The following is a 14,615-nucleotide window of genomic DNA, read 5'->3' as shown; positions in this document are numbered from 1 at the left end:
ATATTAATCCTGCCTCTAAACTGTGATGAATTAAGCAGCTTTTCATCCTGTTGTAAGTCCATTCCACTGATGGTACACAGAGTCAAAAACCTCAAATCAGCATTAATCAATATGATCCTCCAGCAAAACCTGTTCATGATCATTAATATCTTTAGCATCTGGATGTCATTCCACATTTTCTGTTCCATTCTGAAGGTAGCTGTGGACAGATACAAGACACATACTCTACTCCAAAAACAAAGATGTGGCTTATGAGCTCTCCTGACAGTACTGTGAATATTTTCACATACCTCCTCTTCAGCTGTGCTGAAGTCACTTACTCTTTTCCAAATCAGGCAAATCATTCACCAAGTGGCAATACTTCCTCCCTTTCCCTTCACTGAAGTAGTCAGGAAATGCTTAGTGCTCATTTCTTCCACAGCAAATCCATTTTCCTTCTATAAAACTACAGATTCAAGCTACATTTTCAGACAGATTCCCTGAGCAAGAGCATAATCCTTAGAATTAAAAATCAGTGACATATAAAACATATATATATACATCCACATTCTATTTATAGGATAACCCTTTCATCAGCTCAGTTGATATTTTCACTAAAAACATCTGTCACAGCACTGTCAAATTTTTACCTTTTCCTTCTTATGTGCACGTCCAAATCACAAACTGGCAGGAAAACAAAACAAAAGAAAACAAAACAAAAAGGCATCTCAGTATCCAAGTTTGTAACAAACATTTCTGACAAACAAACAGCAGAAACTGCAAATAACTGCTAGTTCTGCCTTACCTAAAGCATGGAGTGGACAACTACTCCAAGTCCCCTATACCTCTACAAACCTGAGTAGAGAGGCATCTAAGAAGGAAGACATTAGAACAATTCTTTCATTTAATAAACACCAAATTTTCATGTTTGGGTTTTCATAAACACTGAATCCAATGTGTATTTTCTGAGTATAGACACACATGGACGAGGTGCTGGGGGAAAGAACTCCATTTGAACTTCATGATAGTATTGTTCTATATATCCTAGGTTGAAATTTCAGTTATCAAAGTTCATTGTACTCTTTGTAGGTTGCCTGTATTTCTTCATCTTTTTTAGAGGAAGAACAACAAATCTGTATCCCTCAGGTTTTCATAAACAAATTTTTTTAATAGAAGGAATAGCTAAAGGCCCATTAATTTTAAACACAAAGGAAGGTATTTGAGATGAGAAAAACAACTACTGTTGGCAGACAGGTTGTGAGATGACAATACTGGCAAAGTTGAAAGAATGGTATTGAAATAGAGAGAAGCAATTTTTAGTCAGGTGTTTTAAGACCAATTAAATTATACATTTAATTCCAGTATTCTGTAACATGCGGGAAGAAGAGAAACATTTGCTAGGGTTCAACACCTTTCTCTTTTTCCTTAAAGGTTAAAACTGCACGAGCACGTAACTGAATCCACTAATAAAAGAGACAAACATGGTAATACTATTGTTAAAAACAGTGAATTTCTTTTTCTATTCCTAAAACATTTTTCACTCCTAAACTGCTTCTTAATGCTGTAACTATTCAGCTTTAGGGCTGAAAGGAATCAGCCTAGTAGATTTCTTTAAAAAAAAAATATAATGTTCCTCCTACAATGCTCAGATTAAAATTGTAAAAAAAAAAACCCATTCAAAATACTACATTTGAAACACTACTAAAAGTTCAAATTAGCTCATTACTAAAAGCTCAAATAAACCACTTACAACAGTGCAAAGTCCTTGCTAAGTCCTACTGCACAATGGTTAACACTGTTCCCTGTATGTTGTCATTAGCATCAATGACAGTAAGCTGCAGGAAAAAAAAGCAGCTATATGCGTCCTCTTTAGCATTCAGTGCTGCAGGAATAAAAGATGCACTGAGCAGACAGGCTGGCTTCAAAGCACTGAAATGCTTACAGTCTATTCCTGCCGTTGGCTTTCGTTCCCAGAGTTGTTAGTTATTCCTTCTGTTGTTTACACTAAATATTCATTAGTAAGACAAGACGTAAGTTTATTTTATCTTAATATGCCAAAAATGAGGGAAAGCATCCAGATACAGATAAAAGATGGAATTAGCGGAAGTTGTAGATGACTATTATGCTGAATTCAAAAACTGGTGAGCCAGGCAGAATGGGAAAGTGGTGGTAGTAGGGAAACTGAAAAATTAAAAAAAAAAAAAATCACCCTTATCCATAGAAAGGAATTGAGTAAAAGACATTTTAGCAGAGGTCCGGGATTCCCTCCTCCTCCCCTCCCATCACAGACTTCTTGCTTTGAAGGGTTCTCAAGGAAATGGGGTACCACAGTTTACAGTTTGAATCAAGTTTCAAGCATGTAATTTCCTTAAGACAAAACCTGCTTTTACGTACGCTAAAACCCAATCTTCCTCTGTTATACAGAATTACGCAGAAGAAAAAATACAGTAGATCACTGAAACTAATGCCCAAAATAAGCCTCCTGTACCTACTACAGGTCTGCATACACTAGGACAAATGTTAACTACAGAACAACTTTCCCCTTAAACATCCTTTCCCTCATCGTGCCAGCTAACAGCTCCTCTCTCCAGGCTTGCTCAGTCAACTTCTCCCAGAACCCTGCAGACAATTCACCTCCTTGCACTGGAGGCAGACACTGCATTCCTCCTCTCCAGAGGGCACAGCAACTCTAGCTGAACAGTGGCACTCAAAACTAACAGATTTGAATGGTTTTAAGGAAAAAAAAAAAAAAGATGCAAAAAGCCCACCTCCAATATAGGAACCACACCAAGTCCTCCTATCTCCCTCCAAAACAGAGGTGCTAGGCCTGGCAATCATTTTTTGCTTAGTCCCTCAACTGCTCAGCCAAACATCTATAGGAAAAAATCCTATCAATCTTTTACATACAATAAAAAAAGAAAAAAAATCAAAAATTAGGTACCAGACTGCTGATATTTTCAATATGAATAGTTGAAGACTTACAACTCACATTCCTTTATGCCATTATTCTAACCCTGTTAGTGAAACATCAGTATACCACAATTAGGCCTTAAAATTAAAAGATTCAATTATTTTCTACAAGATACACCATAAGAGAAGTCGAAATTAGAAAAAACCAAACAAACCCAAACCCAGAAACAACGGAGCCTGGCAAGCTGGTCATTTAATAAAGCCCTCCGGCTCAGATACTCAAATTTACACAAATACTCATATCACACCCAGTCTCCAGTACGTGATTAATGATTTGCCTGACGCTGAGGAACAGGTGCCAAGGTCCGTGGTCAGGATGACTTCCGAATGACATGCAGGCTGCCGATGCCAAAGAAGTTGTGACAGCCGGGCATTTTCTAGATGACTGGAGAGTGGCACGGGGTGACTCGCGGATTTCCTATTACCTGCTCCTGCTTCAACGCCGGCTGACAAATGGCCCTCCCATGTTACACGTATGTGTAGGTATGTGAGCTGTGTCTGTGTCTGTGTCTGTGTGTGTGTGTACAGGCTGTCAGGCCGAAGGGACGGCGAACTCCGCTCAGCCGCCCGCATGGTCAGACCCCGCTTCCCATGCCCGGGGTTTGGACCAGTCACCCGCTGCGCACCCCACGGAGGGAAATTCGCGCCCGTGAAAAGCCCCGTGCGACCGGATCCCTCCTCGCGTGGGATAACCAGGCGCTACCAGGTCGTGGCAAGAATCCGGCGGCGCGGATGCGCCTCGTCCGAGCGGCCGGGACGCGAGGGTGCCCAGCCCGCTCCAGCCCTGCCCGCCCCGGCCCATTGCCAGCCCCAGCCCCTACCCCAGTCCTGGCCCGGCCCGCGGGCGTGGCAGCGGCAGCGCCCGGGGGCGGCCCCGGCATCGACACCCCACAGCCGCCGCCGCCCGTGCCCGTCCCGCCGGCTGCGCTCCCCCGGCAGGGGCGGCGGCGCCCACCCCCGTCCCGCCGCGCCCCCCGCCCGCCTTGGCGGCGGCACTCACGCAGGCAGAGCTGGGTGACATAGGCGTAGTAGGACCAGCAGAGGATGCTGGAGATGAAGAGCACGGGCACCCAGTAGAGCAGCCGCTGGCAGCGCCGCCGCACGCCGCCCCAAGCGCCCGGCGCCCCGGCTGCCGCCGGCGGCGGCGGGGCCGCCATCTTCCCGCACCGCATCCCGGCCGCTCGCTCCGGGGGCCCGGGCCCCAGCCGCGCTCCCCGCCGGAGCCCGCCCCGGCCCCTCCCTCCCCGCCAGGGCCGCTCCGCCCACCCCCGCCCGCCCGCCGCTCCCCCCGGCCCGGGCAGGGCGGCGGGGAAGGGACGCGCGGGACCGCACAGCGTCCCTCGGGGTCCCGCTGGCTCCGTCGGGCCGGGGACACGGCTGGGAGTTCGGGCCGGGCGCGGAGCGGCCCCGCCCGGCGCAGGGCGCGGGTCGTGCCCGGGGCGGCCGCCACGTCCAGGGACACTGCGCTGGGAAGTGCCCCGTGCCCCGGGCTTATCCGCCTCGGAAACAGGGATGGCGACTCTTCAGCGCGCCCTGCAAACGCCTTAAAACACCTGGTTAGGAAAAGCGCTGCCTCGTTTGCAGATAACGTTTCAAAGTATTGTACAATCAACAACAAGTGCTGCGGGCTGCGCTGCCATGGCAAGCAACAGGCTGTGCGAGGCCGAGGTGACCAGACCCGCTCTTGGGGGCTGTTCGGCCGGGGAAGGTGGCGTAGGGTTGTGCTGACTCACTCTGCCCCGAAAAGGCTTTACTTTCTGGACATTGTAATGAAGTGTCACAATACACTCAGCCGGCGTTGCAGATAGTACACCCAAATTGTTGTCGTATTATCATTGCAAAATTGGAAATGCCAAGCACGGGCCGTAGCGTTTCTGCAATGTGCTGGAACCTTTCAGAGCATCGGCAGCGCTGTAGGTAGGAAGGAGCCGGTTGATTAAAACGTGTATTGAAAAGAAGCTTGTCTAGAATCTCACACGGGAGACTACACATGAAGATAAGTAATCACAAACTGGAAGGCATACAACTGCTATTGATTTAGGAACAGGCTACGAGAGAGAAAAATAATATTAGAGAAAATATGACAAACCCAATAGTAGGTGCGCAGCCAGGTTCCAGAGTATGAACTGGAGTAGCTAGCATGTTTGTTGAAGAGACAGAAAAAGAAGTTGACCATATGGCAGTTTTTTTATAGACCGAAAAATCATGCACCCCTCATTATTTGTAAGATCAAGCAGAGGAATTTCAGTTAGTCACAGTGAACTGGGTGAAAAGCCAATGCAGGATGATGTATCAAGAGGAATAATATATATCCCATGGCAGTAAATTATCTTTGCCTATTCAAGAGAAAGACTCGTATATCATTATGAAGGGCTCAGTGAAACCACCTCCTCAATGTATGGTTAGTACAGTAGAGAAAAAAATGAAATATGCCATTAAAAGACTGGAATATAATAATTTAAGAAAAGATTCTGCACAATGGAGAATTTTATATTTTACATTAAAAAGGTAAAGATATAGTGAATGTTGCTAAAAACATAGATTTGATATTCCTGCATATTATATTTCACAACACAAGAGGAAAGGGAGAAAAAACATGACATAGACAATAAAAGCACCTTATTTTACCTTAATTATGCAAGTCATAACTTAGACCAGCATTTTAATAGAGCATTTAAAGTATTTGACTTTACTATGTTTTAATACAAACATCCATGGTTATTCAAAACAGAGTTTAAAAGCATAAGGAATAAGGTTACCACTGCCTGAAGCACACCCAATGCTTTATTGGCAGAAGTTAAAAGAAATTAAGGCAATTTAATTAATTTGGTGGTTTTTTGAACTTATTTGGAAATACATGACAGTGACCTCTCTCAGGTACCAAGGATAATGCATCTATTGTGTTGTGTGTTTCCAGGGAGACGTGGCTGCACCATGAGAAGTTCGCAGCTGGATGCTGTATATGTGAAGTAGGTTTTGCATCATCCTTGGGGGCTATGAAAGGCTTCTTCCTATAAACCCTTTTAAAACGCTGTTTATGATATGGGGCTTATTAACAACAACACATACCAGAGAAACACAATAAAAATTAGAGAAAACTTTATAACATAATAATTTATTCATTGAAATCATAGTTATTATACAAAATTATGCATATAGAGAGGTGGCAGTCTGCCAGAGGTGATGTGTTACAAAGACCTTAAATTGACATTCATCATACAATTTCTGGTCAGAGGCCTTTCATTACCCCTTCATGAAAATGGGCTTGTGTAGCCCAGCTTTCTAACTTTTCCATGGCCACTACCACCCTCTGCTCACTGCTAAGATTTCACAATAATCAGAATTTTCCTATTTAGTATGCTATTAATTGCATGAATAATAATTATTATAGCATATGCTTTACCAGAGCTCCAAAATCATGGTCATTTGATTTTAAATTAGCCCATTCAGTGAAATAAACAGGCAAACCTCACGTTAATTTAGGTGGGACAAAAAAACCTACTTTGACTGGTACTGCCAATTACTTTGGAGTATCCTTTGGTCCAAGCTGTAAAGAATCGTCTGTCCTCATGTCTTCTCCCCAGGGACATGGGCTTTCTATATCTCCTTCATCGCCACAGTTACTTTCTAGTCCCTCCATGACTCTAATCACTCATGGGTGATGACCATGAGAAACCCTTTCTTCTGTGCCTTTCCTCCTCTTCCTCCCTCTGTGGTATGACCTACAGACATTTTAGGTAACAGCAGAACAATTCAAGAGTGAGCATATTCAAAGGAGAATTTTACTACGGCAGAAATAAAAACTGGTATAATCTAAATCCATTAGGTGTTAATGGACAAGTTTCCCCAATTACTGTTCTTGGGCTGCCTCTCTCTATCATGAGAGAGGTTACTTGGGGCACAGTTTATTGCTGCTTGCATGAAAATGTTCATAAGAAAAAGATAGAGGAAATTAAGCTAATTTTCTTGTCAGGAGCTGGGCTGAACATAGCTAGTGTTTAAGGAGGTAACTTGGGTGTCTGGCAAATTGAAACAAAATGTTCTTGTCACAAGTGGTAATACTGCTCAGCTTTTCTCCTCAGGCAAGGTATATGCTAAGTACTGCTGGTGGATTTTTTGTTTTAAATGTGTCTCTCCTGGAATACATTTGGAAATTTCTAACATTACCATGTCTGACTATTTCCTGTATCCAGTTGTGTGACCTTGGTAGCATGAAGGCATGTTAGAGGAAGGGGCCTGCATGCACAGCTCTGGGGCTGGGCATCCTCTTCCCTGCTGGAGCCCAGCCCAGAGACCCAGTGTCTCCTCCCTGGTAAACGTGGCTGCTGCCTTCTGGCCCAACCACCAGCAATTTCAACAGTGCCTATGCACTGGACTCGCACGAGTGCCAACAGTCAAGTTCCTTTCTCCCCTTTGGCTGTCAGGGCTAAGTTTCACTGGTGAAATCGCACACCCCCTTGTGCAGCTGATCTTGTTGAAACAAGCAGCTTCCTGCTCCACATAACCTTGTCAACCAGCCTGGCTGACCAGGGCTCCCTGCTGTCGTCTTCTGGGAGCGTTGTTGTGTTTGTGCATCTGTATGCTTGGCTTCCCCCCTTCGTCCTCCCAGTTGACAAGGTCCTTGGTCAGATGACATTAGCAAAGCAGGTGCTCTCTCCTTCCATATGCTCTGAAACGTAGATTCCAGCTGGGCTCAGATACAGAAGGGGGGTGTGGGAACTGTGCCTCTTTCTGAAGGAAGGCATCTTGGTACCCTTAGCATGCAGTCCTAATTAGAAACTGCTCCTTTGCAAGTCTCAGCTTTGTTGACCCATCTTTAAATAAAGAATTACATTGTTCCAATGGCTGACGCTAAAAGTTCTTTGACACTTATAGTCAGGTGATGCTGCATTCCTACACTGCTTACTGTGTATAGATAGCTAAGAGCATTTTGGTGCATTTAAGAAGTAAGAAACTACTGGTAGTAGTTAGTAAGTTGTCTGTCTAAAGCAAACATTAGTAGAAGGTTTGTATATGTCTAATGAAGTTACACAGACGTCTTGAATGTATTTTATTAAGATGTGATAAACAGTTCCTGACAATCAATCTTATAAAGTAATGGCAGCAAAATGGAAGGAAATTTAAAGGGAGAATATTTAACATATAAAAGAGAAAAATGATCTGTTAATGATAATTTGGCATAGTGAGTCTCTTCAGAGCACAGTTTTATGCCTGTTTGAAAGGTTATAAAACTTAAAAACAGTACAAATAAGAAAGTAAAATGAGCCACAAAAGTGATTATGAAAATTAACAGTGTTCTCCTTAATGTGTACGTGAATTGAATACACAGTACTGCAGTAAGAGAGCATCTGTAGCTGGAAACACCATATGTTTATCTAGCTCATTAAATTTTGTTTATAAAATTACACTGAACTCTTAAGACTACCATTGCAACAACTGAGTGTGGAAAATAAAGACTTCACATTATTAGATAATTAATTTTAAGATGTCACAGGTTTACTGTGCTAGAACAGTTTGAAAATCACAGAATCACAGAATATTCTGAGTTGGAAGGGACCCACAAGGATCATCAAAGTCCAGCTCCTGGTCCTGCACAGGACAGCCCTAAGAATCACAATATGTGCCTGAAAGCATCGTCCAGATGCTTCTTGAACTTTGTCAGTTAGCAATAAAGGATGATTCATTTTCTAAACTCATAATAGCTTTCTTTAAATTCAGTATTACTTTCATTATTTAGTTTATTTCAAAAATCCCAGACTAAGTATATGCAATACAGTGACTGATAAACACACACAAAAATGTTCTTAATTTAAGAAGTATTTTTCAGACTAGGCACTTATAGTTTACAGACTCTGAACACGTCCTCCCCTATGTAAGCAATCTGATATGGTGGAATACTTTCTCGCCCACGACATCCTGTGTATTCAGTGGAGCAGCAAGAGGAGGAGGGACAGAAGGACAGGAGTATACATATTTGCTCCTACACAAGTGCAATACACAGAGCAGCACCTAGAAGCAGGAATACAGACAGACAGACATACAGGCACAAGGCACTAATTAGGTGAACCAGCAGCTTTACAGGGATGCTCTCTGGCCTTCAGGACAGTGGTTGTGCTGCTCGCTTATCTTATAGGTGTTGGATGATGCTTATCACGTAAAGGAGAAGAAACCTCTTTCCAATGCCTCTGCTATAAGGTGTCACCTAGAAAATGTATGTTGCATCTCAGCTGGAGTCAGGAACCATCTGTGTATAGTTTGTGGCTCCCAGCTACATGAAAACAAGCAGCTTAAGTAGCCTCCCCAGTGTCAGTCCTGCTGTCAAATGTATTTTAATTTAAGGACTGGCCCAGATGTATTCAACTTCTTGCTCTCCCTTCATCTGAGCTCAGTACTCAATTGTTTGCAACTGTTTGGATACCCAAACCTAACTGTTGTCATATAATTTTTTTGTTTGGTGGTGTTGTGGTGGTTTGGTTATTTTTTTTCTTTTGCTTTGTTTCAAGAAATGAAGTTCCTTCTCAAATGTCTTGATTGCTACCTCTGGATTGATACAATACTGTATTTGTCAGAGTCTGCCTTCAAGGAAGTTTTTTGAAGTCCTATTTGGGGTTATTACCCACCCACTCTTCTGTCACTTTCAGCAGTAGTTTATTCATTGCATTGTTTTTTTCTCAGATGCATCCATTTATGAATTTTCATTCCCCTGCTGCTTCCCCTTTTGTCACTTAAGGTGGGAAACATAGGAAAAAGCTAAACTAGCTCCAATCAGTACTAGTTCTGGTGCAATGGAGATCTGTACAGTGGCCCAAGGAGGTCTCCGCTTAGGCAAAAATCAAAATCCCTGTAGTGGAAAACCCCTCAAGAGCTGTATTTAAGAAACCTTATTCCATGCTGTGTGCACCAATCCAGTGCTTTCTACCATTTGAAATAGAAGTTAACTGACTTAATGGTTGACTCCAAAAGAAGACATCTAAATTTAAAACTATCAGTCTGACAACCTCCTTTTTATTTTAGATAGGGTCATTTAAACCTACTTCTACAGCTAATGCCCCAAAATGCCTTGAGAGACCTAAGCCACTCTTTCCTTGGCCATACATCTTGGTTTGGCCATTGCCCAGGGATAAAATTCCTGCCTAAGTTCAAGCTTTCTGTTGCTGGGGATCCTCAGAATATGTCTGCATAAAATGCAGGAACAGCCACAATTTCTTTCTTTCCACTTCTGATGGAAATGTTTTAACTGCCAGCCTGTAAGCCAGTTTTAGTAGTTTGTCCACTCTCTTTTTGAAATGATATGGAAAAGGATGCAAGGTTCACAGCACCCGAAAAGTACTGACTGCCACTATCCTGCCCTTCACCTCTGCTCCAGGCAATGCACCTCCATCCTCTCTCACCCGCTGTCCCCAGCACTCCTGTAACAGGGAGCTGTTCTCATGGAATCGTATCTGTGTGTATGTTTGCACGGGTTTTTTGGCTGTGTCACTTTCTAACTGAGCCCTCTCCCCCCACTGTCATACACATGCTAATGGCCACTAAAGAAAGCAAATGAGAATGCACAGCTCCCAGGAACATCTTACAATGTCTCTGTAGTCAGCACTGCCTGGCTGAGTAGTTTAGTTTGCGGATTTAAACCAGTTTGAGGTATTTCTGGATCTTGTGCAATTCCCTGCATGTATTTCTTTTGAAAGCCCAGGTGACTAACTTCAGACTCAGTATTTTACTGAGATTTGAATACCTAAAAGTTTATTTTATAGCACTCCTTTTGAATCTAGGTTGTAGCTTCTGAATCAGGGTTAGAATTTAAAAAATCCCAGGAGTGATATGTTGCTGTTTCTATGAATATTTATATATACAAAATTAGGTATTTTAATAAAAAAAAATTCAAGTGGGACTAGTATTTTTATGGAATGCTACTAGCTAATAATATAAATTCCTCCCACAGAGGAGCATTAAGTCAAACTAGTGGTGAAAAATTAACATTACCCATTCAAGATTAAAGCACACCCTCATGTATTTAATTGTGTGTAAGAAAAAGAACGCAATATATCCAAGGGCATTATCTGCTGACAGGTTCAGGGTGCCAAATACTTCCATGGATTTTCAGATATAGGGAATAATACTTTACATTCAGACCTCACACATATTAGAAAATATTCGTATTAGTTTTGGCTTGATTTTAAGGGGATTTCAGACTTAGTATTGCTAAAAATCAGTTTCAGATTAATTTTTGAACAGTGAGCTCTTGCTCTGATTCCTTTCCTTCTGCAAGTATTAGTCTGGAGTTCTTTTGCAGAAACTGTCTTGAAAATATCCTCACTGGGACAAGAAATCAAGACACATCATAAGGTAAAGAATATCACACGATGTTGAATGAAAAAGAAAAATTTCTCTATAATTTTTTCCACTTTTATTTCAATGCACTTGTATTCCATTATTTAGGTGGACAAGAAGAGATCAAATAACTATAGAGACCAGGCAGTATTACCAACAAAATTCTGCAAATTACTGTTCAGTAGTGTTTCTTTTTCTTCAGGCTGATAGCTTTCCATGTCACACAACACAAGAATCTGCAGTGGAAGTAGTTTGTATCAACTTACTGCCAAAATGAGCAAGGAAGGAAACTGCCAGTGTAATCTTTAATATCTGAAGATTAGCAGGAAGGAGCTTGTAGTACTGGATATTCTGCCAGGAACTAGGAATTCATCAGAGCAGGCAAAAGTTAGTATCACAAAGCTACCCAAAGCTGCAGGTTTACTTGCTCCCATTTTATCCCAGCTGGTCTGGGCATCAGTGGGCAGTTCCTAAAGCATCCTCTAAATATCCACTTACACTATTACAGTTTTCTTAACTTACGGAGGAGAACAAGAGCTGGTTTTAAAAAAAGCCTTAATTTACACAACTTTTCACATGACTTCACGGCAGCATACACATTTTCTCTGCTGCCAGGAATTTGGCAGATTTTGAATAATTTACGAATTTACTGAGCACAGTGACTGCTGCCTATCCAAGGGGTGCCTCTATAGCAGATGGCATGTGCCATTGCCCTGCCTTGTTTTCACCTGTCCTTGCATTCCAGCTCTTTTATACAGAATTCTGCGGCAGAAAAGCAAAGCTATCTAAAGAGATGACCAAAAGAAGAAAACAAGTTTATTTTTTTGTGATTGTGAGATGCTCTAATTCAAAGTGCTTACACATTTTGTGTTACCAAAATAAAGATTATTTTATGACAAAAGAATTTGAATGACATATACTGCAAAGAAAATTAGTTTCAAGTGCATTTATTTTGAAATAAACAACATTATAGGTATATATTGATATTTATATTAAATAACATTATTAAACATGAGGAAAAATATTCTTAAAAACTAATCTGACACTTTCACATTCTAGTTTATATTAAGTGACTACAGTTATGAAATATATAGAAAAATGCCAAAATTGTCTCAAGTCAGCCATAAATGCAAAGTGCACTATTGCCTAGGGTAGTGGAGGATCAAAATGGTGATGGTACTGCTGCTTCCTCCAAGGGAAGGATCACTGTGAGTGGGCAGTAGTAAACAAAACAGAAAGATGGGAGCCCTTCAATGACTCCCTATCATTTCTTCCCTTTTTTTTGTCCTTCATCACTGAAGAAGCAAACTGGGTTTTTTACATGCTGACAAGAAGCAGTGAGACAGTTCTGCGTACCAAGACAATACACTGAATACAGTTGATTCCCTACATGATCACACAGGGATTGCAGCTTGTATGTGTTCTGCTGTGTCAATTCAAGAACCTTTATCCCAATTTATTTGATTTTTTTTTTGTTGTTGTAAGTAGCTTAAAGACACCAAGGTTGAAATTTTGCAAGTTTTTATCATGAAATATTAACTTAAAGTATCATCCTTCAATAGTTTTCTAAACTGGCTTGTTGTTTTTAGCCACCACCTAGCACACTTTTTTCTAGACTTCCCAGTGTGGAATTTCTTAATAAAAAAAACTTCCTTCTTATTTTGTTTTTATTTTTTTACCAGAGATGAATCTTACTATAAATTAAACATTTCTAAACTTAGGTCCACTTACACAAATGCTACACATCTAGTCACATGTGATATAAGATCTAAGATGGTATTTTAGCAACATGTGCACTGAATAAAATTTTAAAAAGTTTGCTTTCACATATTTGGGGTAATTAGATATTTAAAACTATTATTTTGGTTCTGTTTTGATTGTGTGACTACCAAGTATTTGCCTTTCTGATAACAATTTATTGACATTTTAGTGTGGGTGTGTGTGTATTCAGCTAGAAAGATTTCAAGGCACAGATTGTTCCAGGACAGATACAGAATTATTCAATGTCCAGTGAACCTTTTCCAGAAGGGTATAAAAATATGTGTTCTTCTTTGTTTGCACTGAATTCATACCTCCTGACAATCTTGGAAGGGAGTAAGGAAAAATGCTGTTGTTGAATAGAAAATGATAAACTTAGAGAATATGAAAAACCAATATAACAGTGTCCATACCACTGTTTCAGTAACATTTAAACCTAGAGGGCATGACAGATCGTAGTGGCTACTGATGGCCTGTATTCTCCACAACCTTTATACAGCCTAATCTATGTCTGATGTTTCACATGTGGTATTCAAATAATATTACTTAATGTTTTTCCATACTGCTGCATGCAATCATGTTTTGTTTTGCTCTTTTGTTTGACACAAACACAAGTTATTTGTTTTCAGATACTGCATTCCAGAGTAGCAAATTAGACAACTATAATTTCTACTCAGTGCCGCTTCATACAAAGGTGCACTATTCACAAGAAACACATGAAGTTTTACTCTACTGGAAACATATCAGTGTATGGCAATAAAATTTATAATAAATATTACAAAGTATCTGTTACTTAACATGAATATGAACATTTTGACTTTTCTTTGACGTACTGCTTTTAAGACATCATAAAATCCCTATTATTTTTCAAAAGGATAAATTAATAGACATAATAATAAGACTCGGAGAATCTGAACATTATAGTTCATACAGTACTTTTCCTAGGTAAATACCTATCATTCACATTATAACCATAACAGCTTTACTCTTTTTAAAATAACAGCTCCTAAGAGTTTAATTTGTCCATTCAACTCATACATAATTGTTATGCTACTTAATGCATTCTCATTTTCAGTTTAGCACAAATTTTTAGTAGTGCTCTTCTGAAAGCAAATTCACAGTCTAAGCTGATGCAGGGAGTTTCTCTTCATTGCCAAAACATTTTCCTACCCAGGCATTTTTTTTAAATGACAAACTTATCTCAAAATAATAAAAAAATAATACTCAAAAGGTGTTCTTAAAAAAAAAGACTTCTGTCACTCAGGTAATAGTTAGTTCGTCATTTAAATAAAATACATACTGAAAGGCAGTTTTAAGAGTTGGTGATCACTACACTAAGTGGAAAAGAAGTCCTGTATTTTCTGCTGCAGCTGGAAGATTCACAATTCACCTGGGTTAGTTTGTTCTTCATTAGGAATTCATAGGAATAAGTATTTCTAGCCAGTGCAGGTAATTCTTCTTCCTTCCTTTATCTCAGCATATCTTGTCTCCGAAATTGCTTCCACAGATCTCTGAGATGTTCACTGGTTACAGTCATCACACAAGAGTAATATTCCTTCCAACCATACTTTGGAGTCTCC

General features: G+C 40.8%; 2 protein-coding genes across 5 annotated transcripts in view; both read right to left on the bottom strand.

The window, feature by feature from the left end:
* The window catches only part of ZDHHC2 (zinc finger DHHC-type palmitoyltransferase 2), a 37,413-nt gene extending 33,269 nt beyond the window's left edge, over nt 1–4,144 (bottom strand). Inside the window, exon 1 of one of the 2 annotated variants that reach the window (XM_050337611.1) lies at nt 3,950–4,144. In XM_050337611.1, the coding sequence (XP_050193568.1) occupies nt 3,950–4,121 (172 nt within the window). In that variant the 5' untranslated portion in view covers nt 4,122–4,144. Of the gene's footprint in view, nt 1–3,374; nt 3,568–3,949 lie in introns of those variants that run through there. The other variant, XM_050337612.1, reaches the window with a different exon arrangement.
* Nucleotides 4,145–11,338: 7,194 nt separating this feature from the next.
* The window catches only part of MICU3 (mitochondrial calcium uptake family member 3), a 48,556-nt gene continuing 45,279 nt past the window's right edge, over nt 11,339–14,615 (bottom strand). For all 3 annotated transcript variants that reach the window (XM_050337606.1, XM_050337605.1, XM_050337607.1), the window contains one exon: nt 11,339–14,614. Coding sequence is in view for 2 of the 3 variants with exons in the window: in XM_050337605.1 (XP_050193562.1) it covers nt 14,504–14,614 (111 nt within the window). In the remaining variant the exon portion in view is untranslated. The remainder of the gene's footprint in view (nt 14,615) is intronic.

This window comes from Myiozetetes cayanensis, unplaced genomic scaffold, assembly GCF_022539395.1.
Source record: "Myiozetetes cayanensis isolate MyiCay16 unplaced genomic scaffold, myiCay2020 scf7, whole genome shotgun sequence".
Lineage (NCBI taxonomy): Eukaryota > Metazoa > Chordata > Aves > Passeriformes > Tyrannidae > Myiozetetes > Myiozetetes cayanensis.
The sequence above is the reverse complement of the archived record's forward strand: the minus strand, read 5'-3'. Positions and strand labels throughout refer to the sequence as shown.